The sequence below is a fragment of the Arvicola amphibius genome, chromosome 6 (assembly GCF_903992535.2).
Source record: "Arvicola amphibius chromosome 6, mArvAmp1.2, whole genome shotgun sequence".
In the NCBI taxonomy this organism is placed as follows: domain Eukaryota; kingdom Metazoa; phylum Chordata; class Mammalia; order Rodentia; family Cricetidae; genus Arvicola; species Arvicola amphibius.
In genome coordinates, this window is record NC_052052.2 from 142,993,404 (window position 1) to 143,019,430 (window position 26,027).

General features: G+C 46.3%; 1 protein-coding gene across 2 annotated transcripts; it reads left to right on the forward strand.

The window, feature by feature from the left end:
• The first annotated feature begins 4 nt into the window (after positions 1-4).
• LOC119816754 (myosin regulatory light chain interacting protein) lies at positions 5-22,493 on the forward strand. Of its 2 annotated transcripts, none has more exons than XM_038333693.1 (7): positions 5-299; positions 1,394-1,584; positions 14,003-14,188; positions 15,571-15,768; positions 16,248-16,412; positions 18,215-18,635; positions 20,853-22,493. In XM_038333693.1, the coding sequence occupies exons 1-7, from the start codon at positions 213-215 to the stop codon at positions 20,940-20,942; spliced, it is 1,338 nt and encodes a 445-aa protein (XP_038189621.1). In that variant the 5' UTR covers positions 5-212; the 3' UTR covers positions 20,943-22,493. The 2 variants fall into 2 exon arrangements, with proteins under 2 accessions (XP_038189621.1, XP_038189622.1); XM_038333694.1 differs by lacking the exon at positions 20,853-22,493 and adding an exon at positions 18,901-19,208 and having other exon boundaries at positions 18,215-18,709.
• The last annotated feature ends 3,534 nt before the right edge of the window (positions 22,494-26,027 follow it).

Here is a 26,027-nt window from a genome sequence, read left to right on the forward strand (position 1 = left end):
TCGCTGCGCGGCCGTGGAGCACCCAGAAACTGGCGATCAGCGGGGGTAGCGGGGACGCGAGCGGCGGCTGCGTGGGGTGCAGGGCAGGCGGCCGCACCGCTTCACCTTCTTCACGGAGCCCGGTGCTGACTTAGAGCGACTGCAGTGAGGCAACAGCCCCGGCGAACACCCGAGAAGAAGCGGCCGTGGTGGTGGCGGCGGCGGCCCCAGCCATGCTGTGCTATGTGACGAGGCCGGACGCAGTGCTGATGGAAGTGGAGGTGGAGGCAAAAGCCAACGGCGAGGACTGTCTCAACCAGGTGAGGGCGACTCTTAGAAAGGGGGTCCCCGCTAGTCCTCGGGAAGCCTGGGGCCTCAGGGGTGATCCTCAGGACTGCCCGGCGATGTTGCAGCAGCGGCCCGTGGAGCGCGCGTCCCGGACGCCAGGCTCCAGCCTTCTCCTCCCCGCCGGCGTCGGGGATGGGGGGCGTAGAGGACGTGTACGGTGGGGGCATCCCGGGCCTGAAAACCAGGACACTGCCGGCCGCTGCAACCCTGTCTCCTACTTTTCTCTAAAGAAGGTGGCCCGGCACACCTGCCGCAGGTGTGTGCGTGATGCCGCCCGTGGGGGGGGGGGCTTTTAAAGCCCGGCAGCGCCACCCGCGTCCCGGGGGGTGGAGGGAATGAGGTGGCTGCAGACAGTCGCGGTGCCCGGGATTCCCTAGCTGACTAGGTGGGTTCATGTCTCAAGCCGCTTCTACGAAGGAGAGTTCATCTGACACTCTGGGCTTGCTGGGGATCCAGAGTATCCTGGGTAATTTGCGGGGAACGGTTCTGGCAGTCTCCCGCTTGGAGTCTTTACACGTGCGTTCTTTAGCGTGACTAATGCTCGGAACAGTATTTACATGGTGGATATGAAAGACGCATTGAACCCCTTGAAACACTGTGCCTTCGGGACCTGTAGACCTGAGCTGATTGGAAAGCCACTTGTAAAGCTTAGCTGACACTTGTGGCATGCTGCCTCAATGTGTTTGTGTTTTTGGAATCCAGATGGTTAAAACTGTCCAGATAATAAGCTGCCAGATCAGCTGTACAGATGGTGCTGGCAGAGGGAATTCCAGCGATTGGAGCAAGAAATAAAATCCCCCTGCGTTCTTCCTTCTCAGCCTTTTGGGAAGTCTGTTTGGGGGGGCTCCTTTCCCTGTGCAATTGGCCATACCCTAGAAGGCACATACCCAAGCAAGGCCGAGCTTCCTTTGGAGCGCTGGGTTTGGCATCGCTGGTTCCTTAAAACGTTGTTTTCCCATTCTACCACTGGAATTATAACAAGGTCAGAGTAGGTGGCTGCCCTTCATGCAGATGGAGCCCTTGACTTTGCATTGCTCATATCCGCTGCCTTTGTTTTTGTTTTTAGGTGTGCAGGCGGTTGGGCATCATAGAAGTTGATTATTTTGGACTGCAGTTCACCGGCAGCAAAGGTGAAAGCTTATGGCTGAATCTGAGAAACCGGATCTCCCAGCAGATGGACGGGCTGGCACCTTACCGGCTCAAACTGAGAGTCAAGTTCTTTGTGGAACCCCATCTCATCTTACAGGAGCAGACAAGGTAAAGGGAAGCAGAAAGAAACCAATGTCAAGTACACTTCTGATTCCGCCTAGAAGGCTGTCTGCCCTCCCAGAGATGTTCCTGCTCAGGAAGTTCAGGAAAAACTTAAATTTGCTTTGCAAGTTGGCCTGGGTGGGTTTTCCAACTCTTGCTTTAGTTTTTCTGGTCTCTGTAATATTGATGGAAGAGCAGGGTTGACTTCTTACAAACAAAAAGAACTCCCCCACACACCACACACACACACATACACACACACACACACACACACACACACACACACACACACACACACTGACTTCCTGACAGCGATGTCTAATGCCCGCTAGTAACCCCGCCTCAGCAGAGTTACTACAGGTCATTGTCGGCTGTTCTAACCGAAAGCAGGAAACAGTTCCTCTTGGGTTACTTAAACTTGGTCAATCTTCAGCCTAGTGTCAGGTTACAGTGTGTAGCCGGAATGTTCTGTGTAGCTTCCTGCAGATTTTAAAACTTTTTTTAAGTTTCACGAAAACTTAATGAAAGAACTCATTCAAGGCCACTGTAACCGAATTCCAGCCTACAGATATATTAAACATGATTATTGGGCATTAGACTTTTTTCCCTCCTTGTTAAATAAGAGCCACCAGCCTTGGTAGACAAATGACCAAAAAAAAAAAAAAAAAAAAAAAGTGTTTCCCTCTGGACTGGCTGTAATACTTTTCTCAAAGATGAACCCCAATAGGAAAGTAATGTTTAATATTTATTACTGAAATGCATGAGACTTACGGTGGCATGTTGAAAAAAGGAAAATGATTGCTTTGAAAACCACAGCAAACTTTGGATCTCAGAGCACTGATGTTCTCCATCCTCCCGGGGTTTGGAAGAGTGCCATGCATGTGAAAAATGCGGCCCCATAGATTTCAGCTCATAATCGGGACCAGGACCCTCAGAGAGGCTTTGCCATCCCGCGTTTTGTGTTTACCAAGCAAACGGTGGAACCAGTTTAAAATACTGTTCTCTCGAATTTGAACTGTACCTTTTGCCTGGCTGAGGCACCGTAAAGGTCGAGAGCCTTTGTTTATGGAGGGAACCGGCACAATGAGTCTTGAGTGTTTCTGAAAATACCTCACAAATGTTCGTGTGATGGCATGCTTAGAGATGCTGAGCTGTCTCTGTTAGTCACAAGAGGCTCTATCTCTTTTAAACTTTTACTCCGTCTGTGTGTGTGCATGTACACATGTGTGCATGCCTGTGCATGCACGCACACCTATACTCCTGTGGAGGTGAGGGAACAACTTTCAGGAATTGGTTCTCTCCTCCTTCCACTATGTGGGTCCCAGAGATTGTACAATTGTACTCTGAGCCATCTCATTGGTCAGTATCTTTTTTTTTTTTTTTTGGCGAGCAGTCATATTTTGATGCTGCCATGATTTTGGGGCTTCCAGGTGCACCCCAATTCTAGTGATACAAATTTATTTTTGAAATCAGTCAAAATTTGGAAAAGCAAATACTTCCTTTAAATCATGGAAGGATAATAGCATAATAAATTTGTGCTGAGAATGTGTTCATGCTTTATGATGATAGATAGTCTCTACCTATGCTCTCCTGTAATTGGGTCAATACCTATTATCAAATCTACTTTATTCATGTGAGAAAGAGACGTTTATGAATTAGTATTTGAATCGATGGCCTACATTGTTTGATTTTTTTTTTCATTATTGACTCGGTTGTCTTTGACTCTTGGGATTTATAGCAAATGGCACTCAAAGAATGTACCTTCCTCATTCAGTTAGATAATTTCAATTGATTTTCATCCCTTTTAAAAATCCTATAGAATGGTAAGTGTAAACTGGGCCTGGTAGCAAGCCTGTAATCCCAGATGCCTGGGAGACAGAGAAGCAGAGATGACGAGGTCTGCTGAGCATGGGCTACAGCATGGGTTCGAATCTAGTCTAAGGAACTTAGTGAAACCCCATGTCAGCGTGAAAGGAAAAAAGACAGTTGAGAACACAGCTCAGTGGTTGAGTGCTTGCCTGACCTACCCAAAGCCTCAGTTCGGAGTAAAGAAAGCGGGCACAGGGAAGGTGGTGTTGTGTAAACCTTTGAGTGGTTTTATTATGTTGGTGAATGTTGCATAGTTTTATATCCGAAATATAAAACTTTTTAAGAAAATGCTTCACGTTGATGACCAGTCTGTTTTAATAGCCTCATAAAGTAATACCTAATTTGCATTTGTATCCTTTAGTCAGGAGGTCAAAAGTTGTGCTAGGCTCAATTTGATATTTTTTAAAATTATTTATTTATTTTAAGTGTATGTGTGTTTTGCTTACATGTGTGCCTGTGCACCACTTGGTGCTTGAGAAGGTAGATGAGGGCATTGAATCCCCTGAGACTGGAATTATACAAGGTTGTGATCCACCATGAAGGTGCTGGGAATCGAACCTGGGTCCTCTGAAAGAGCAGCAAGTCCTCTTAACCACTGAGGCATCTCTCCAGTCCCCTACAATTAACATTTTTTTTAAATCATGGTACTAAAGAGCAAAACTACTTTTCTTTAATGTGAAATTAGCCAAAAACAAAAACAAAAAAAGCCTGTTGACAAACTTTTTGATGTCCTGTGGTTTATTATAAAATATTTATGTTAAACACCATGATTCTACTATAGATCTGTTTGTATAGTGAGGGAACACAACTTTGAGAACTCAGTTGTAAGAGATGGCGTTCCTGAGGCAAGCCATGAGGGTATCTTTAGTGTACTGAGGGGCTCTGGACGCTTCATTAAAAGGAAATAGCTGGGCAGAGCTGCCCTCTGCAGATCACCAAGCAGTGTGCTTGGAGTAGAGCAGGTTTAATGTGGACAGGATATTAATATATACTACCTAGCATCAGACCAGACGGACTGCCGAGAGGGATGCCGGCAGGAAGGCCTCGGTACCATTGGGGGACCCTGGCATCCAGGAAGAAGCCATTTCTCTAAAGAGGAGAGGAGGGCAGGCTTCGTTCAAATGCTATCTTACGAAGATCCAGTGATTCTGGTCTTAGACTTAATTTTAGGTTTGGTGACCCTACCCAGATTATTCCATTCGCTCTTGAATAGGAGGCCTCGATAGGAGTCTTGTTCAGCTGGCTCGCATGTTTACAGATGGAGACAACAGGTATTTTTAGCAGATGTTTGCCACGCTGTGGATTGAAATGAAAAGGGAAACAAATTAATGTGTTCTGGAAATAAATCTGAAATAATCATTTAAGAAACTCCTGCCTTTCCGGGGCTCCCAGTTCTTCACAATGAATTTTGCAGCACTTTCAAAACTGGAGGTTAGGGAAGTGCACAGTTCATTTCCACAGTGGTGAGTCTACCATTGTACCTTCCCCTGCTGGCGGGGTCTTGGTCACATTTTCAGAGCTCTGCGGTATCCGTTCAGAACAGTCCAGTTAACCAGTATCTGGATTCCCCTCCCCCACCATAGAAAACAGCCATGAGTGTTGATCTGAATGTTCAGAGAAATGCTGTCGTCTTGGACATGACATTTCCTCAAGATTTCCGAGTTACGGCAGCAAGGATTAAATCCCACCCGATTCCTAACCCGACATTGTCACGTCTCTCTAGAATGCTTTCTCTAGCACTGCCTGGGCGGCTGCATTCTCTCAAGACAACACCTGTCTTTCCTTTAATGTGCTTCTCACACTACAGCAACTTCAGCAACTTCTGCTCATTGTCAGTTCCTCAAGAAATGCAAATGCCGTCAAGATTGACGAGTGCCATGTCCAGGCTCTACCGAGTGCACACTGTGTAAATATCTTGTTGATCAATAAAGTAAGATGTTACAAATGTGGCCCTGGAGATGGCTCAGTGGCTTGGAACACTGGCTGCTTTTGCAAAGGATCCACATGGTGGCTCACAACCACCTATAGAGCCCAATTTCCAGGGATCCACCTCCCTCTTCTGGCTCTGAGGGCACCAGACATGTGCGTGGTTCACATACATACATAAAGGAAGGCAAAACACTCATTTATAGAAAATAAAAAAAATGAAATCTCAAAACAAAACCAAAAAAGCTCACCGAGCCCAAGTCACAAAGTCAAAGCAAACATGATGTGGTCATTTCAAGCCAATTCAGGACCAGCCAGACTGACCCTAGCAAGGGGCTCTAAGTCATGTTCAAAGTTTTAGTGTTGGCAGTGTTGGTAAAGGTTGCTTCCATAATTTACCTCTCATGATTAAGGGTGAGTGCATTCTGTCTGGTATTGCAACGGCAGCCTGTGTGTCTATTACGAAGGTTCATGTATCTATTATAAAGTTCATTTATGTTCTTTATACTCTCCATGGACTGGCAGAATCAGCCTCCCCTCCCACCTCCACCTTTCCCCTGTCTCCTTCTTTCTCTCCTCCACTCCCTTTTCTGTTTTTTCTTGCCAAAATATAAAATAGGACCCAGAGAAGTTAAACAAACTAACTCAAAACTAAAAGCATACATATATGTCATTTCCAAAGAAATTATAAATTGAATTTCTGAATCCTACTAAAAGTTTTCCTTTTTGTCAAAACTAAGGGGTGTTTATTTGCATTGCTGTGTGGTGTTTAATTTCAGAAAAGGGACTCTCATTTGGGCATCTTCAGCCTATACATTTATATGAAGCATTCAAAGGGCATTTAAAAAATGATATTTCATGTATTCATTTTGTGTGGGGGACTATGTTTAACATATATGATGTGTGTATGTATGAGAGTGTGCAGGCACACGCTCATGCATGTGTGTGCAGAGGCCAGAGATTGGTAGCTTGCCCACACAGGCCCTATTTCCATGGGTGAGGACATTCTGTAGAAGTGCGGGCTTTGTGCTTTTAAGGTACAGGGTCCTGCTGGCACAGGCTGTGGTCTTTCCAGGCTGGAAGCCTCCCTGTGGCTCATAGTTTCCTCAACTGCTCTAGGGAAGGAGGAACATCGTTCAGAGTGCTTCCATTTGGGGCTTGAAAAAGATCTCCTTAAGCCCACGTAGGGACCTAACTTAGTAACTCTATAATGATCATTGGCCCCTGACAGGCTTTGACTGTGAGCCCTCCATGACGTAGGCCTGATGGTTTGATATAGCTGGATCAATTAATACACTGGCACTCTGAACCCCAACCCTAAGGTTATTTTCTCAACCTCCTAAAAATTTCAAACATGGAGGAAAGTTGAGGATTTTTGTCATGAACACCCACATAGACACCCCCTCATCCTACTATTAAGTTTAATGTGCCTACTTTATTATACAGTTGATCATTTATCAGTCCCTCCAACCACCCATACATTTTTCAACAAGTCACTTCTAAGTACCCTTCCTTCTAAAGACTTCAATGTGCTTATCACTAAGCAGAACTTACAGCTTGCATTTGGTTCTTTTTTTTCTTTCTAGTTAAAATTTACATGGGATAAAACATATAACTCCTACTTATATCTCTTAGTGAGATTCGATGGGTACATGTTTAAACAACACCTGTTCAGAACAGTAGCATCATCTGTCACCTTAGGCAGTCCCTGTCTTTCCGCTCTCAGCCCACACTGCCCATCTTCACCCACTGACGGCCCTGGCAGTACTGTGGTTTTCCATCTTAGATGTGTTGTCCCTGCCTGTTCAGCTCCATGCAGGGCAAATCATCCAGTAGGTTCTGCTCAATATCTGCCACCTTTCATCCATCGCAAATCTTGTTCAGGTCCATTCCTACTGCTGTCTGTATCTGCGCGGTTTTCTTTAGACATTTGTTCAGTTTTCTTCTTGTCTTGCTTTGTTATACACTGGGGGGTTGAACGGGGCCTTGAACCTTCGACGTCAGTTCTCCGATCTAAATACCAGCCTGTTTGTTTCTTCCCACTGCTGGCTAGTACTCCATCCTGTTTGTTGATCCAGTCCTACTGATGAGCGCCTGTTTCTATGAATAAAGCTGCTACGAACATCCTAATACAAGCTTTTTGTTTTCTTGTAGACACATGTGTTTTCATTCTCCTTGAGTAAATACTGAAGAATACAATAGCCGGGGCAGGGGATGATTGTTTAGTTGTGTAAGTTACTGCCAGGCCTCTCCCCACAGCATATGCACTGTTCCGAACGACTCTCACAAAGCGTGTAAGGAAACCGAGTGTCTCCACATCCCTGCCAGCCTTCTGGTGGATGCATAGTGGTAGAGCGTTGTGGTTTTAATTTGCATTTCTCTGATGATTAACGATGTCTGTCAGATTTTCATGTGCTCGCTGGCTTCTCCTGCATCTCCTTTGGTGAAATGTCCAAGTCCCCCCATTTTGATCCTTTGCCTTTACTTCTGAGCTGTCCGCATTCCTTATGTATCCTAGATACCAATTCATTGTGAAATCGGAGTTTTATAAATATATGTTCCCCCTGTGGCATGCCTGTTTTCCTCATGCCTTTTGGTGTGTAGGAGTTTTTAATTTCGGTGAGGTCTAATTTATTCTTTTTTCCTTCTTTCTGGAATGTATTCATGATGCTCTGAAAAGCCTTGTCTACCCCCGAGTCCTAAAGGTCCTCTTAGGTTTGGTTCTCAGGCCAATATGATTTTAGCATTTACATGTAGGCCTATATTCCATCCTGAACTGATTTTATTTTATGAGACTGTTATAAGATTCGAAACAAAAAACCCTCATGGCAATTTCTGTTTCCATTTGGTCGTTTTTAAATATAACTTGGCACTCGGAGTTTGGTTTAAAATAACCCCGTGCAGTTAAGTGACTCACAGACAGAGATGGGATGTTTAATTGTAATGGGGTCTGCCTGGGGTGAATGGCAGTCCAGACAGTACTTCACATGCATACGCTTCAGGGGAAATTATGGTTCAGTTATTGGCAACTGGGTTTTTGAAAATAACTAGGTAGCCATTTTTTTTTTCTAAAGATGCATTGGGTTCATTTCGAATGTGAGGCTGAATCTAGCTATTTTACATTTGTTGTCAAAAGTTTTTCAAAATGCTGTAACTGGCAAGAATACTAGGAAGTGGTACCCAACAGTTACTGTCTTCCTTGCCTTCTACTGCCTTGACATGATGCTGTGACCAAGGCAACTTATTAAAGAAAGGGATCTCACAGTTCTTACAATTCCATCGCCATCATGACAGTGGGCAGGCAGGCGTGGGGTTGTAGCTGTAGCTAAGAACTTACATCCTGATATACAGGCAGGAAGGGGAGAGAGAAAGAGAGACAGAGAGAGAGAGAGAGAGAGAGAGAGAGAGAGAGAGAGAGAGAGAGAGAGAGAGAGAGAGAGAGAGAGAGAGAGAGAACTGGGGATGGCATAGGCTTTTGGAACCTCAAAGCCCACACTCTCCAGTGACACACCCCTTCCAGCAAGGCCATACCTCCTAATCCTCCCCAAACAGTTCTTCAGCTGGGGAACAAGCATTCAAACATAGGAACCTCTGGGGCCATTCTCATTCACCCAAACAATAAACTCCCAATTGGCTTCTGGAAAGTTCTGTTGTGAGTACTAGAGAATTTTTCTGTGAGATGATCAGTGTTGGGACAAGAGAGTCCTCTGATCCATAAACCCTCAAGATAAATGGTCCCTGTTCTTCCTTAACTCTGTGAAAATGCATGGATTTATTTTTTTAAATTAAACATTTCATTTTATGTGTATGAGTATTTGCATATATATATATATATGTATATATATACACACATATATGCATGTATGTGCACCACATGCATGCATGGTGCCCACAGAACCAAACCCTGGTCCTTTGCAAGAGCAACAAGAACTCTGATGTCTGAGTCATCTCCCTAGCCCCTGAAAAGGCAAAAGAGAAATTACTGAAGAATTTTGTAGCAAATATATATTAAGAGTAGGTGCTTCATGGTCATCAAGATGGCATCGTGGATAAAAGTGCTTGTCGCCAACCTGACATGCGTTCAGTCCCTGAGACTTGCATGGTGAAAGTAAAGAATTGACCCCTAAAGTTGCTCTTTGACCTCCCAAATGTACGGTGGCACTCACCCAAACATACACAGTAAGTGAATAGGTAAATGCAATTTTTAAAAGATTTTTGGTTCCTTTTCAAAATTAAAATTGACATCTCAAGTTTTGCCCTGTTGTGAAATTTTTATTTTTGCTTTGTGTATAGCTGCTTTGCTTCCAGGTCTGTATCTGTGCACTACATAAATGCCATTGTCCTTGGAGGCTAGAAGATGTCATCAGATCTGCTGGAACTGGAGTTGTAGGTGGCGTTAGCCACCACATAGATGCCGAGACTCGAACCCCAGTCCTCTGAAAGAGCTGCCAGTACTCTTAGCCACTGAGGCATCTTTCCAGCCATATGTGAATTCGTTTGTACCTATGATACAAACACTTGGCTTAGCATCCTGGGCCCCACAGTGTGGCCCATATATTGGAAATGCCCATGTTCTCAGTAACTGGGGAAAATTTAAAAATTAATTTCCAAGTATAACCCCAGGAATACATAGAAAATGTAGTATGAGCGTATGAGTTATGATATGGGTATGAGTATCCACAGGATGTGTTTAGACATTTGCTTAAGACATAGTAGGTATTTTTCAAAGCCTTTTGTGTGTGATACCGTGTTGTAGTCTATAGGGAACAAGCTCGGTTATCCACTTGAAAGACATACTTTTAAAAAGTATTCTCTGCAGGCCTGCCGTCTTTGACTACCTCTGCTTGTTTTGCTAGGAATTTATAACCTTTCCCCCCTTTCATTAAAAAGAGAAATGAAAATAATGGTGATGTGGCAGATAGACAGGTGAGCAGGCAGGAAGAATTAATCCTGACTCAAAGTCACCCAGATCCTGAGCCCTCACCGAATTCACATTTGGAAACACATTTCTGAGCACTGCCACCCTCTTGGGGAGAGGGCACTGATAAGTCTTGTGGTAGCTCATCAGACCTGGTGGCACTGGCCACCCCTGCTCCCTTACACTGATGCTTGGACCCTTGTCACCCAGAAAACCATCTGTGGCTGGAGTTAGTGTGATAAGATATGCTCTTTTTTTTTTTTTTTTTTTTTTTTTAACAAACACAATGTGTTCCATTAAAAAAAAAAAAAAAACTATCACACATGTCCATCCCATAACCCCAGTGTGGGGTGGGGCACAGAGGCAGTGCATGACAGATCTGTATTGACTTGAGATGAGAGGTGGCCATAAAGCCATGAAAACTGTGACACGCAGGAAGAGGTCTGCGAGACACTAAGGAAGAGCGCTTGTACCCGCTGTGCCCTGGGCACAGTTCAGGCTCCACTGGCTGGAGAGCACCAGCGCACTCCATCCCCCAGGCCTTTGTTCCAGTTCCCTTCCACTCCTGGGAAGGATGGGCATTGCTCTAGATCCCAGTTCTCCTCCACTCCCCGGGAAGGATGGGCATTGCTCTAGATCCCAGTTCTCCTCCACTCCCCGGGAAGGATGGGCATTGCTCTAGATCCCAGTTCTCCTCCACTCCCCGGGAAGGATGGGCATTGCTCTAGATCCCAGTTCTCCTCCACTCCCCGGGAAGGATGGGCATTGCTCTAGGCTCCTGTTCTCCTCCACTCCTGGGAAGGATGGGCATTGCTCTAGATCCCAGTTCTCCTCCACTCCCCGGGAAGGATGGGCATTGCTCTAGATCCCAGTTCTCCTCCACTCCCCGGGAAGGATGGGCATTGCTCTAGGCTCCTGTTCTCCTCCACTCCCCGGGAAGGATGGGCATTGCTCTAGGCTCCTGTTCTCCTCCACTCCCCGGGAAGGATGGGCATTGCTCTAGGCTCCTAGCCACCTGTTTACGTTGGATTGCCGTTCCTTTGCTCTGCTTCTGGCAGCTGTCCCTCCAGAAGTAGGCGTAGAGAATTTGGAAAAAGAAATTGAATAAATTTGAAAAGTCGTCTTTGGCAGCTCTCCGTACTGTTTAATAAAGCAGGAAGCAGTTTCAAACTTCATGCTAGGAAAATAAGTCAAAAGAGACCTTTACATTCGCAGTAATTAAATCACGAGGGCTGAGTTTGTGGTGCTAATCTTAAAATCTTTTGGCACATGGTTTCTTCTTGAGTGTATGTATAGATCAGATTCAGACTGTAGGCTCCTGAAAACATACCCTCTGGTTGAATACGCAGAGGTACATCAGGATTCCACTTTGCCTGTGAGCAGCAGCAGGGTTTTGTGAGAATTTAGGCCTACTCCTGTGATATCATCTTCTGAGTTTTACTTATTACTATTTTTTTCCTTTTGAGACAGGGTCACTGTGTAGACCAGGCTGGTCTAAACTCACATAAATCTGCCTGCTTCTGCTTCGAGAGGGCTGGGACTGAAGGTGTGGGCTACCATGTCAGCTAGCCACACGGCTATTTTAGAAGCAGTTGTTTTCCCTCTGGCAGTTCCTTCGCCCCAGCAGGGCCCCTTTCCCTGTTTAGCAGTTTGGAAGCAATGCTTTAAAGACTACCAGATGTCTGGGCTAGTCAAAGCTGTGTCTGTTCTCTTTGAACGCCACTCTGCATTTTACAAAGTATGGAAGGAACTGAATTTAAGGGGGTCTCGTTACTTTCAACAGTTATCATTACCGAATATGCCAAGATTGAATTGACTGTCTCTTAGTTAAGAAAGAGGAATTACTCTTGTCGGCCTGGTGGTTTGAGGTTCTCAGTGCAGTCCCTTGCATCTGTCACTTCTCTTGTCCTAAGTCCTTGTCTTACCTTTCTCATCCTGGTCCCTTGAGTGGCAAATTCGGGTTGGAAGCTTGTGTCGAGGCCTGGGAAAGCGAGGAGCCGAGCTCACACAGGGTTTGGGGCCTCACTTATGGCTAGGTCATTAGTGTACCTTTTCAGCACACGCGGAGGGGCTACCACAAGTCAACAAAGAAAGTTAAAACTTCACATTCACCAGCGACAAATTTTATAGCCTATCCTCTGTGGTGACTCAGATAACCTCTTCGGGATTTTGGACAATGAAAACAATGAATTTTCCCAGGAATTTCTGTGGCATGCATACCTTGTAGTAAATGCAGACTTTAATGATGCATTGCTTTGGGTAGGCTCAAACAGAGCAAAATTGAGATTGGAATATAAAATAAACACAGGTACGTGGTGCTTTACGTGCGTTTCTGGAGCTCTCTGGTGTTAGAGGCAGTTAAGCCAGCGCAGGTGCAGTTAGATAAAGAAACTCGAAATGGTAACTTGTTACATAATGTGATTCAGAAGTAGGTGGTCTTTAGGGAAGGCAGACTAAAAGGTGACCAAGTTAGAGGACAGGAGAGGAGCTGTCAGGACCGGTTGCCCTAAAGCTGGATCTTCCGAGCGGAGGGATGGGTCCCTATCCAGAGCACAGAGACAGGAGGTGTGACTGGAACCAGTGGACCATCAGGCATCCCTGTGAAGGATTTTGAGCAGAAAGATGGGGTGTTTTCACTGGAAGCAACTTGGACGGTGGGCTGGCAGAATCTGGAGGGGAGAGGGACCCTGAGGTCACCAAAACTCTGGCTACTTCTAGGCTGTGAGTAGGACCAAGGAGGCCCAGATGGTTGGGAGAGCTCTGAGGCAGGGGCTGGAGAGAAGGCTCAGCGAGAAGGGCTGGTATGGCAAGCTTGGGGATCTGAGTTCAATCTCTGCAGCCCATTAAAAACAATGCCAAGCATACCCTTGCCGGCTAGACTAGCCTAATGGGTTCTAACTAGGCCAGCAAGAGACCCTGCCAAAGGAGGTGGGTGGGATCTGAGGGCGACACCTGAGGTTGTCCTCTGTCCATAGTCTACAACATGCTGAAGAGCATCTGGCTGGTGAAGGCTCTGCTAGACAGGCTTTGGAGTAGGATTCTGAGGATTCAGGGACATTTCTTTTTTACTGTCCCTGAAGATTAGAATCTACTGCAAGATAGGTTTCCTACCTGAGTACAGTAGTTGTATGTGTATAATCTGCAGAGGTGAGAGGATCCACAGTGAATGAGGCCAGACTGAGCTACACAGCAAGCTTAAGGCCAGCCTGAGCTATTCAATTCCCTGTCGCAAAACACCAAACCGAACAAACAGGAACATTGATTCTTAATGTTCCTTTAAACCATTATAATGCTAACTTGTTCTGTTTCTATTACTTAAATTTTTATGAGATTTTTATGTCCTGATTTGAAGAGGGAGCATGCCATGCTGCACATGTAAAAGTCAAAAGACAATCCATGGGGAGTCTCCTTCCACTGTGTGGGCCCCAGGGATAGAACCCAGGTCCTTAGCCCTGGCTGCAAGCTCCCTCAGCTGCTGAGCCATCCTGTTATACCTGCTCTCTTTGCTTAAAGAAAGAAAGTACTTGGTTGTTTGGTTGTGAAATTGTAAAGCTAGTTGAGCTTGTGGTTCCCCCTCCCCATATCTTCCCCCCACCAAGCACTGGGTATAAAACCCCAGCATTGTCTCCCTGAGCCACACCCCAGCCCAGAAGGCTGGCTGAGATACTGTTATCCGGAGCAAGGCTCAGTCATTCTCTCCTCCTTTTGCAGGCATATCTTCTTCTTGCACATTAGAGAATCCCTCCTGGCAGGTCACCTCCAGTGTTCCCCAGAGCAGGCAGTGGAGCTTAGCGCCCTCCTGGCCCAGACCAAATTCGGAGACTACAACCAGAACACTGCCAAGTACAACTACGAGGACCTGTGTGAGAAGGAGCTCTCCAGCGCCACCTTGAACAGGTGAGGCCACCGACAGAGGCCAGCCGTGCACTCCTGCACTCCCGCCAGCCTGAATGTTCACACCCACCGCTCGCCGACTTGATAAGCATCAGGAAACTGGCCTGCTGGTGTTGTCACGGGTTTTGTGAGATAGAGCGCAGGTTTGCCGCCATGTTTAGCCAGTTATTTTCAGAAGACTCATGTGCCTTTTATTTGAGAAACTTACCAACGCAAAACAGCCCACACAGATAAATGCCCTTATATGAAATTCCATAAATAACAAGGATCTCGAAAGTGCCTGACCTTTTAAATATGCAAATCTCCTACAGTAAAAATCTAACGTGTTTGTTGGTGTTTGCTTCATCCCAGCAAGAATTACAGCCTAAGAGGCCTAACTTAGGCGGCTCAGTTGCCTATTCCTGTGTACGCCACAAGCTAACCCCAGCTCAGTTTAAAACAACAGACATTATCTGAGAATGTGTGGGCAGGGAAACAGCTGTGGCCTGAGGGCAAACCAAGCCCCAGAGGTCAGTCTCCTCTAAAGGCCCAGCTAAGGGAGGCTTCCGGGTCCAGGTGACTCTTGGAGCTTCTTGGCCAGCCTCCTTCTCTTGCCACCTGACCGCAGGGCCCCCTTTGATGGTGTGGTAACTGGCTCACCTGATGTGAATGAGCCAGGAAAGAAATCAGACCTTCATGACTCCGCCTCAGAAGTGAGTTTCATGCCAGGTCTTCCACCATTTTCTGTTCATTAGAAACCAGTCGTTAATACAGAGCATACTCTAGGGAAGGCTACATTGGGAGGTCAGGTCTTCAGGGAGCACAGAAAAGACAGCCTGGCCACAACAGAAACTATAGATCTATGTTTTCTTCAGTTGCAAATAATCTCATCAGTCCCCTGTGCTGCTAACCCATCCGGAAGCTCGTAAAGTCTGTGTAGATAAATATATGAGGGGATCTAACCTACACATTTGTCTTGTGTGTATGTTAGAGGTGTTCCCATAATTCTTTCAGTTTGCCAGTAATCCCAGCATGATGGGTTCTCGATATTTGTTAAGATCTTTTTTAAATGTGTGTGTGTGTGTGTGTGTGTGTGTGTGTGTGTGTGTGTGTGTGTGTAAGAAATCAGGTGAGAGTGAGTTTTTTCCTTCCATCTCATGTGTCCTAGAAATCAAACCCAAGCCTTGAGCAAGCACCCTACTCACCGAGCCATCTCGCTGGCTCCGTAGTTGCGATCCCAACAGTGTCCTAGGGTATTCTACAGTAAATGAACTAGTAAGTACTATGCCATTTGGAGCCTTTGGGATCCTCAAATGACCACTTCCCAATAATCTGCCAGTGAAAACTCTGAGCTTTTGGAGTTGAGAGCTGCCCTGTCTAACTTTGCACCTTCGCCTGTTCCGCAGCATTGTTGCCAAGCATAAGGAGCTGGAGGGCATCAGCCAGGCTTCGGCAGAATACCAAGTTCTGCAGATTGTGTCAGCAATGGAGAATTATGGCATAGAGTGGCATGCCGTGAGGGACAGCGAAGGACAGAAACTCCTCATTGGGGTTGGTCCCGAAGGCATCTCCATCTGTAAAGATGACTTTAGTCCGATTAACAGGTAACCCAAGTCTTCAATACACACACACACACACACACACACACACACACGCTCATAAGCGTGTATATTATCTGTTGCTTTTCTCTGAAAACGAACAGAAATTCTCCAGACATCTCTGTCAATAAAGTGACTCGTTTTTTAATTTATTCATTAATTGCGTTCAAGCCTTAGCGATTTAATTATTTCTTAAATGCTAACTTAAAGTACACTAGTGTGGCAGACTGATTATTTCTCATAGTGGCTCAGGCCATAAATACCCGTGTCTGCTTCTGCATACATACACTCATCGAGGGTAGCCCAACCCTTGTCTCCATGCCACACGCATGGCCTGCATCAATGTAACCAGTTAGAATCATCGCAGAACACCCCAGGCCAAGTGCCTGGTTCACTTCCGGTCAGGGGCAGCCCACAGAGGCATAGCCACACCGTGCTGCACTGTCCCTTCTGAGCTTGCTCACTTTTCTCCTCCTGCCTTTCAGGATAGCTTACCCCGTGGTGCAGATGGCCACCCAGTCAGGAAAGAATGTCTACCTGACCGTCACCAAGGAGTCTGGAAACAGCATTGTGCTCCTGTTTAAAATGATCAGCAACAGGGCAGCCAGTGGGCTCTACCGGGCCATCACGGAGACTCACGCATTCTACAGGCATGTACCGCTGCATGTCTCCTAAGTGTGGGGCACAGCTTAGTGTGTTTGGGTGACAGGCAGGTTGCTGTGTTCCACAAAGCAGGTTCCACAGTGCTTTACAGAATGAGAGAATAGCTTCTCTGAACCATCTATGCTATGCCAGTGGAGCCCTTGTCGCCAGAGAATAGTGTGCGCCTGTGCCTCACAGTCTCCTGCCTGTCTCTCGCTTTATTTCCTCCCACAGCCACCTCCCAGCATAACCCCAGCACTTGGGTCTGTTCTGCCACGGCTGCATCCTTTCCCACAAGTGTGGCGCAGGTCTTTCCCTGCTGAGAAAGTCCCCATCCTGAGCCCTCACACCTGACAGACTCAAGATACTTTTTAAGTTTAACTTAATTTTACTTGGTGTTTTTGGTGACAAAATCTCACCGTGTGTCCAAAGCCAACCTGGAATTCACTGTATACTGCAGGCTGGCCTCGAACTCAACTGCATTCCTCCAGTCTCGGGCTCTTGACGGCTCAGCCTGCTGGCATTCAGCTAGTCACAGGTGGGGGGATGCCTGGCCATAGCGAAGGGTTTTAAACAGCATTCTAGAGGGGCCTTTCAAGCTGGGTTGTGATTACGTTCATACTTAGAAAAAAATTAAAGAGAAAAATGTAAGTTCATAGGAAGCCTTCAAATTTTGTCATGTTAAAATAGACTATGGAGCAGAACAGAAAGTTGGGAGACATGTTTAATGTAAGAGCCAAGACTTCAAAGAACAAATGCCCCTTTGCTTCCACAAACTGCTGGATGACAGCTCACAGCCCGGAGGAGCTGTGGCATCTCATCTCCATATTTCGCCTTGTCTTTTCTTTTTGTTTTGTTTTTCGAGACAGGGTTTCTCTGGAACTTGCTATGTAGACCAGGCTGGCCTCAAACTCACAGAGATCCGCTTGCCTCTGCCTCCCGAGTGCTGGGATTACAGGTGTGTGCCACCACCACCTGGCTCTCATCTTCATTTTACAGCTGCTTTCTTGGAAGGACTTAGAGACCCTGAGAAGCAGAGTGGAACCATAGAGACACTAAGCATGTAAGACGGAAAGAACTTAGACATGCACACAGGGGTATTAACTGTCTTAGTAAGGAATGTATTCAGTCCATAGAGTGCTTACCTAACATGCGTGAAGCTCCACATGAACTGGGCACAGTGCATGTCTGTAATCCCGACAGCACTTAGGAGGTGGAGGCAGGAGGATCACCAACACTCCAAGTCATCCTTGGCAGCATAATTCAAGGCCAGCCTGGGTCGTGTGAGATCTTGTCTCAAGGAGGAGAAAAAAGCTGGGTGTGGTGGTACCTGCCTTTAATGGCAGCTCTCAGAGACAGAGGGAGGTAGATCTCTGTGACTTAAAGGTCATCCTGGTATACGTGGAGCACGCTAAGACTGCTGTATTGAGATACTGTTTCAACAAAACAACCAACCAACAACAATAATATTGAATATCTGCTAAACCAGTTATGGTGGCACACAACTATAATCCCAGCAAGTGGAAGGGCCAGAAGTTTTAGGCCAACCCGGGCTACTTTATCTAAAAAATTAAATAGGTAAGTAAGGAAATAGATGGGTGTCAGATAGAAAGATGATGGATGGGTGATGGTAGATAATTAATAGACAGATAAATAGAAGCTAGGTTGAGAGATGAAGGATAATAAGGACAAGATAGGAGACAGCACCGTCTGTTGATACAGTTTCTATTGATAACGGTATCTGATAGTCTGAGTTCTGAAGCTTGCTGGGCTTTTCCATATTAAATCGGATGTTTGCTGCTACCTTCAGGTGTGACACAGTCACCAGCGCCGTCATGATGCAGTACAGCCGTGACTTGAAGGGCCACTTGGCATCTCTGTTCCTCAACGAAAACATTAACCTTGGGAAGAAGTACGTCTTTGATATTAAAAGAACATCCAAGGAGGTGTATGACCACGCCAGGAGGGCTCTGTACAATGCCGGGGTTGTGGACCTTGTCTCCCGGAACGACCAGAGCCCCCCCAGCTCGCCCCTGAAGACCTCCGACAGCAGCATGAGCTGCGGCAGCTGCGAGGGCCTCAGCTGCCAGCAGAGCAGACTGCTGCAGGAGAAGCTGCGCAAGCTGAAGGAAGCCATGCTCTGCATGCTGTGCTGCGAGGAGGAGATCAACTCCACCTTCTGCCCCTGCGGCCACACTGTGTGCTGCAAGAGCTGCGCAGCCCAGCTGCAGGTAAGCGGTCACTTAGCCCGCCTGTCCATCAAGAAGGGGAGGAGAGCAGACATCACCCGGAAGGGTCTCTGTGTCTGTGTCTGGTGACTGCAGTATTTTTTTTTTTTTTTTTTTGGTTTTTCGAGACAGGGTTTCTCTGCAGCTTTTTTTTAGAGCCTGTCCTGGAACTAGCTCTTGTAGACCAGGCTGGCCTCGAACTCACAGAGATCCGCCTGCCTCTGCCTCCCGAGTGCTGGGATTAAAGGCGTGCGCCACCGCCGCCCGGCTGGTGACTGCAGTATTGTGCCCTTTTAGAAATGTGTGTGCCAGCCTTGTCACCGCCTGGCTTCGGAAAGGAGGCCCAGACTGACAAAATTAATTGTATCTTGAAGCTGAACCAAGACCTAGAATCCAGGGCCTCTTGCTTTCTGATACCGTCTAGTAGGAATGGATGTGTTATTTGCCTAAAATTCTAGTTAAAAGAATACATACGTTATTGTTAACAGTGACTTATTTACTCTATTTGTGATAAATTTATCTTTTTCTATACTTATATTTATTTGCATGTGTGTGAGTGAGAGAGAGAGAGAGAGAGAGAGAGAGAGAGAGAGAGAGAGGAGAGAGAGAGAGAGTGCATGCACATGTGGAGGTCAGAGGACAATTTGCAGGAGTCAATTCTTTCCTTCTACCTTGTGTTGCTGGGAATCAAACTTGGTTTGTTAGGCTTGGTTGTAAGCATCTTTACCCTCTGAGACATCTCATCAGCCCATTAATTTCTTTTTATTACAGTTTATACTTTAGGGAATTCTGTTGGCCATTATCTGCTAGCAAGTCAGACTAACTTTCATACAAAAAAATAATAAAAGCAACTCTTATATAGCATATATCTTTTTTTGCATCTTACATTTCCTCTTACAGTAAATTTTACATTTGGTTTAACATCTCAGAAGTTTCTGCTAAATGTCCTTGTGGGTAAACCTAGCCCTGTCTGTCACCTAGTCCTTACAGGCTGCGGTGACAGAGCTACTGCAGTTAGGATTGGACAGTTAGGCTCAGGAGCCTGTGCTGCCGCAAGCAGGCTTTTCCCTCTGAGTCCTGGGCTTATCCATTCCTGCCCACATAATCTGACCCTGTACCTATCTTTCCTTATGGTCAATGAAGGGTGTGTGCTGGTCAAGAAGCCACCAGAGACCTGTTGTCCCTGGCCACAGGGCATCTACCCACTGGTCTTGACCCCGAGATAACTTAGCCAAGGCCTATCTAAGACATATCTCTAACATGGTGGCAGAGTGCAGTGATCTCCTCCTATGTATGTGGCTCCAGCATGCAGGAAGGAAAGCTGAAGTTAACAGAAGGATTGGGGAACTGGCTGAGCCAATAAACTGTCTGTATTGCAAGGCACAGGGACCTGAATTCAGTCCCTAGAACCAGTGTAATTAAAAAGGTGGATCGGGGGGTGCAGTGAGAAAGGAACAGTTGCAAGGGTTCTTAATCCTGGTGCTGGGGAAATGGAGACAGGAGGACCCCTGGGGGTCACCTGACAGCCAGCCCACCTTCATCAGCCTTCTCCATGCCAGTGAGAAACCCTGTCTCCAAAAAGAGGCAGAAAGCAGAACACACACATACACACACAGTTGGCCAGAAAATGTAATTTTCTTTAGTGATAGTCTTTTCATAAAACTCATTTTCAGTCCTTGTAAAGTGTAAACATTCAAGCCTGCTACAGAGCAACCAAAAGCTTAGAAAACAAAATTGAAATGGCAGCTTATCTAGAAAACAGAGTGTGGTGGGTACCAAGATTTGTTGTGGGGCAATGGTCTATACCCTGTCATTTGTATTTTAAATAAACGCTGATTGACCAGTAGCCAGGCAGGAAGTATAGGCGGGGTGACCAGGCAGGAAGCAGAGGTGGGATGACGAGAATTCTGGGAAGAGGAAAGTTGCAGTATGAAGCTGTCACCCAGACACAAAGCAAGATGTGACTGTCTCGCCAAGAAAGGTACCAAGATACGTGGCTAACACAGGCAAGTATTATGGGCTAATGTAAGTTATAAGAGTTAATAAGAAGCCTGAGCTACTAGGTGAGCCAGTTTATGATTAATATATAGTCCTTTGTGTGATTTCCTTGGGACTTAATGATTGCAGGAACCAGGCAGGACAGAAAGCTCAGTCAACAAAGGTTGACCTCCCTGGCCCAGGTCTGTTAAACATTCTAACCATTGTTGACTTCTTTTCCAGTCATGTCCGGTCTGCAGATCACGTGTGGAGCATGTCCAGCATGTCTATCTGCCAACCCACACCAGTCTCCTCAATCTAACTGTCATCTAATGCGTCCTGTGATTACTGGACATGCCATGTCCCCACGAGCCAATCTGACTGTCATCTAATGCATCCTGCGCTTACCGGGCATGCCAGGTCCCCGTGAGCTGCAGTACTGTAAACTATAAAATACGAACCTTGTGAGGAAATAGCTCACTCTCAACACCCATCTTCCATGAGACATTTCAGAAATGAAGAAGAAAAGCAAAGCAAGAATGCAATCACTCCTCTTCCGTGAGTAGAAGCAACAGCCCCAGGGGCCACAGGAAGACCTCTGGGACGTAGATACATTCCTTCTTGGACTTTGGGTTGGTTGGTTTGTTTTTTAATGACCAAGTAAAGGAGTAGATACAATTGTCTTTGTCAGTTAAGTGGCACCAGAGCCCAACAGTGGGTACCCTTTAGGAAATGATGTCATACGTCTCCTTAACTTCTCCCAAGGCAGCAGATTTTATAAGAGTTTTAAACCTTTCCTTGGTTCTTTTTGTACGGTCATGGAGCGCTGAACATTTGTAATAGGAAATTTTTTTTTTCTTAAAGAAATAGTTGTCATTATAATGTCAGTTCTGTCTTTATAACTGGTTCAAGAACAACTGGGAAGCTAGCAGATTGAAAAGCAGTCCTGTGACTTCTCGAGGGCTGGCATGTTGTCTGGTTGAAACCGGTGTGGCTGAAAGGAGACAGGTAACTCAATGTGGGTGACTTCTTGGCCCTTCTTTCCCATACCCCAAACCCCAAGCCTTTCGGGGGCTACCAGTTTGGTTAAACAACTTCCAGGGCATAGTCATGCATTCCCTGGGCTTTTGAGCTGGTGGACTATTTTGAGATTGGAAAGGAAAAGTTTGCAGGCAGGCAGGCAGGCAGGCAGGCAGACAGACAGACAGACAGACAGGGCTAGAGTGTCGGGGAGGCTCCTGTGTGCTCAGGCACTTCCTCACTTCCCCTAAGCACTCACTCCAGCTGCACCCCTGGGTGTCGCCTTGCTTGAAGATCAAACCTTCTACAGCCTTACCATGGGTCTTTAGAGAGTGTCCCTTCTGTGTGTGTTTTATTTCACTTCGTTCATGTTTTCTTGTCAGTGCTCTGTATTCTTTGTGCTGCCCCTGCCCTGCACCTTCCAGAGGTGGGGTTAGTGTGTTCTGTTTCCACATTCTTAATCATCTTTCCACCCCCACTTGGGCATTCCGGAAGCTAGTGAGCTAGGGGGTTTTCTAGGCTGTCAGGAAACCTAGCTGACCTCATCGGGTGCAATACTAGCTAGTGAAAGCTAGAAACCTACACTGTCACTTTACCGAGATTTCTGCGTCTGCGTTTCATATTGCCTTAATGTAGCAGCGATGTGTTTATGCATTTGTTTCTTTGCACAGACATTTTGTCAGATATTAAAACTCTACTTTTTTATGGCACATTAGCATATAAGCCTTTATTCCAAGAGGTATTTATTTTTTCACTTGTTAAAAAAAAAAAAGGTAATGTTTCCACATTAAAAAAAGAAAACTCTGTTATATCCTAGAGGACTTCTGTCTTTTATATTCAGGATAATAAAGACTTTAAAGCAAACTGGGTCTTTGTGTTCTCATGGTCATCGTCATTTAAGACATTTTCCAGTTGAGTGAGCACTCACCTCAAGGTTGGCAAATTTGAAAATGTTTCAGGAGTTTGTCTTCTTCGGGAGGATTTGCCCAGCCCTTCTCTCATCTGTGCTTTTGGACCTACAAGATCAGAAGGTAGGTGACCATGGTGCTGCGACACACACGGCCGGTGAAAAGGGAAAATGGGAGAGGGGGACATCAAGATGGTCCACCAGGTCAAAGTGCTTGCTGCACAAGCCTGATGATCTGAGTTCAATCCCTGGGACCCACATAAAGGTGGAAGGAGACATAGGCAAAATTGTCCTAGGATGGCCACACGTGTGGCTCACAGGGCTCAGTCAGTGCAGAAACGGTGTACTATGATGTCTGGGGCTTCCTTCCCACAGGACCCCTGCAGGCTATGCTGAGCCTTAGCTGCCTTCTGTGCTGCTGTGTGGCCATCTCTTCTGAAAATGCTTTGTGAGGAAGAGAATATTACAAAATATCTGCAACTGATACCTTTAAAATCGGGAGACACACCCATGTGTGCCTCCCACTGATTTCCAGGAATCGGTTCATCTATTCAGCGTTTTATTAGACACCAACTAAGTTGTTATCAAGCCCTGCAACTTTAAAAGAAGAAAATAGTCAAAGACGCAATTTAATCACATACCTAAAGCACAGGAGTAACAGACTCTTAGTGATTCCCAATGTCTGTGTCGTGCCTGCCGCACGCATGCATGGGTGCTTCTGTATGGAAGTTCTATATTGTTCAGGTTTGTAAGCATGGCAGTCTCAGAATGATAGCCGGGATGGGTGGATGGTCAACAAAGAATTACATTGTTTGTACTCCATGGACCAGGGGCTTTCTCAGCTCAGCAGCTAGCGTGGCAATCCATGTATTATATTCTCGAAGAATAGAGGGTGAGGCACTTTGAGCATAGGAGCTACTGATCTGCCTTTGCTTAGAGCCCAGGGTAAACCTGTTTCAGAAGAACCTTTGAGCAAGACCTTTACTCTGTAAATGGAGAAAGACTATAGGACCCTCGTCAAGGCTACAGTGAAGCCAGTGGGTCTGGCCCATGCTCACGTCAAGGCAGCAGTGAGAACCTAGGCGCTGAGGGAAAGCATGGCATGGAGAAGCTGTGAAAGGAATCTTGAGTTCCAGATTTGACTATCGACTCTTCTGCTGCCTTCAGAACCAAGAACTGGTGGTTCGGGAAAGCTTGTACAACAGCTTGGTTATCTATTGACATGAAAATAAAGAAAGTGGAAAAAAAAGAAAATAAGGGAAGTGGGGCTGGCAAGATGACTCTGGGCAAAGACTGCTGAAGTGGAAGGAGAGGGGTGGAGAGATGGCTCCGCAGTGTCGAGTGCTGGCTGCTCTTGTAGAGACCTTGCGTTGATTCTCCACTCACATGGTTCATTGCCATTTGAAACTCCAGTTCCAGGGGATCTGATGGCCCCTTCTGATTTCTGCAAGCACTACATATACATGCGAGACACCAACATATATGCAGCCAAAACTCCCATACACATACATTTATTTAATTTTTTTTTACAGGGAGGTGGATGGAGAAAAACAACTCCATAAATTTGCCTTCTGCCCTGCACATAACTCACTGTGACATGGACATATACAAACACACAGCATGCAAATACATAATAACAAATAAGATTTTTTTTTTAAGAATAAGACCAAGGCCGGGCGGTGGTGGCGCACGCCTTTAATCCCAGCACTCGGGAGGCAGAGGCAGGCGGATCTCTGAGTTCGAGGCCAGCCTGGTCTACAAGAGCTAGTTCCAGGACAGGCTCTAGTAACTACAGGGAAACCCTGTCTCGAAAAACCAAAAAAAAAAAAAAAAAAAAAAAAAAAAGAATAAGACCAAGTTGGGCAGTGGTGGCACATGCCTTTAATCCCAGCACTCAGGAGGCAGAGGCAGGCAGATCTCTGTGAGTTCAAGGTCAGCCTGGTCTACAAGAGCTATTTCCAGCACAGACTCCAAAGCTACAGGGAAACCCTGTCTCGAAAAACCAAAAGAAAAAAAAAAGAATAAGACAAATCGAAAGACTTCATGAGTCTTCAATCACATGTGAAACGTGTCATAAAGATTGTGTTGCCCAGATGCAGAGATCTGTTGGGAGCAGTGAGACCCCAGATCCTGAATTTCTTGTAATCCCCTGATCTGAGTGCCTACAGCTGCTCTGAGCACGAGACCTTCAGGAGTTCATGATGGCAGGAGAGTGGATTCTGATGGGTTTGGCTGGGGCGTGGCTATCTCCCTGAACACAATAAAGGGGGCATTCTTGGGAAATTCAAGGATGACTCATGTCTCTGTGTGTGTGTGTATTTTAACCTCCTGCCCCTTGCCCGAATCTCGTGAACTGGGTGCCAGCACACCGAATGCAGACACAGGGGCATGGTGCGCAGCAATTGGAGGTCCCAGCCGAGATATCGGGAACGCTGAGAGGTTGCCCTCAGAAGGTGAGGGTGAATTGGGGTATATGTTTTAATTGTGACGTCCTTCGCTTGGTTTGGCAGCAAGTGGAAGTCAACCGAGAAAGAGGGGTAAACGAACAGGGTTGTCCCCAGCTGGAGGGGACATATGTATTGGGAAAAGATAGAATGTATATAGCTTAAAAAGATAAATGTGTACAGATGTAGGATATGTTGATTGTGTTGTCTTTTGTGTTCTGGACTGGAGAAAGACATTTGATTCTAGGAACTGCTAAGAAAGGAGTCTTGACTTTAAAATATGGGCTTAAGAATTTGATGTTTTGGAAAGGCGGTTCTGTTTTTGTCTCCACAGACGATGAGAGCCTAAGGATTTATTTGATATTCATGTGGTTTGAATCCCCGAGACCTCCTGAAATGTTGCAGTGGAGTGTGAGGCGGCGGCTCCAAGGCCAAGCGGCTCCAGGTGATGGGCGCTGAGTGGCTGCTACGGCGTGCAAACCCCGGGACCTGCCTCGAGGGCTGACGAGGCAAGAACGCAAGGCCCGCTTCCAGCGCGGGTCTCTGGGCGCAGAAGCGCAGCACAACCGCGACCCGCGTCTGAACACGACAGGAAAATGGCAGTGAATTGCAGTAAATACCCCTAAGAATGCAGCGTCCCCGCTCAGCAGGAAGTAGCCAGACAGATTGACAATGCCCAAATTCCCTAAGTGGGGCCCCTTCAGTGGTTGGAGAGCAGCAAGCCTGCTTCCCTGAGTTCTGCTTCACTCCATGCACCAGTTTGGACCCTGAACGAATGCAGCTGTGGGTAGAACGCAGCTGGAGCAGAGCTTTGCTAGGTGGCTGTGGTGGAAGGCACACTGCCTCAGCCCAGTCTGTGCCTAGTCTGGCAGATGCCACAGCAGTGCCTGAAGTACATGTTACCTGGAAATACTGACCCCTCATCCCCCCGAATACTTAAGATCAGACACTGTTTTATAAAAAAATTTAGGAGGGAGATGTTGGGAGCAGTGAGACCCCAGATCCTGAATTTCTTGTAATCCCCTGATCTGAGTGTCTCCAGCTGCT

Excerpts from the sequence above, each read along its gene's own strand:
- LOC119816754 (XM_038333693.1), top strand. The coding sequence starts at position 213 with ATGCTGTGCTATGTGACGAGGCCGGACGCAGTGCTGATGGAAGTGGAG. Across the intron at positions 16,413-18,214 it reads GAGACTCACGCATTCTACAG|GTGTGACACAGTCACCAGCG; the intron begins GCATGTACCGCT and ends TGCTACCTTCAG. Across the intron at positions 18,636-20,852 it reads GCTGCGCAGCCCAGCTGCAG|TCATGTCCGGTCTGCAGATC; the intron begins GTAAGCGGTCAC and ends CTTCTTTTCCAG.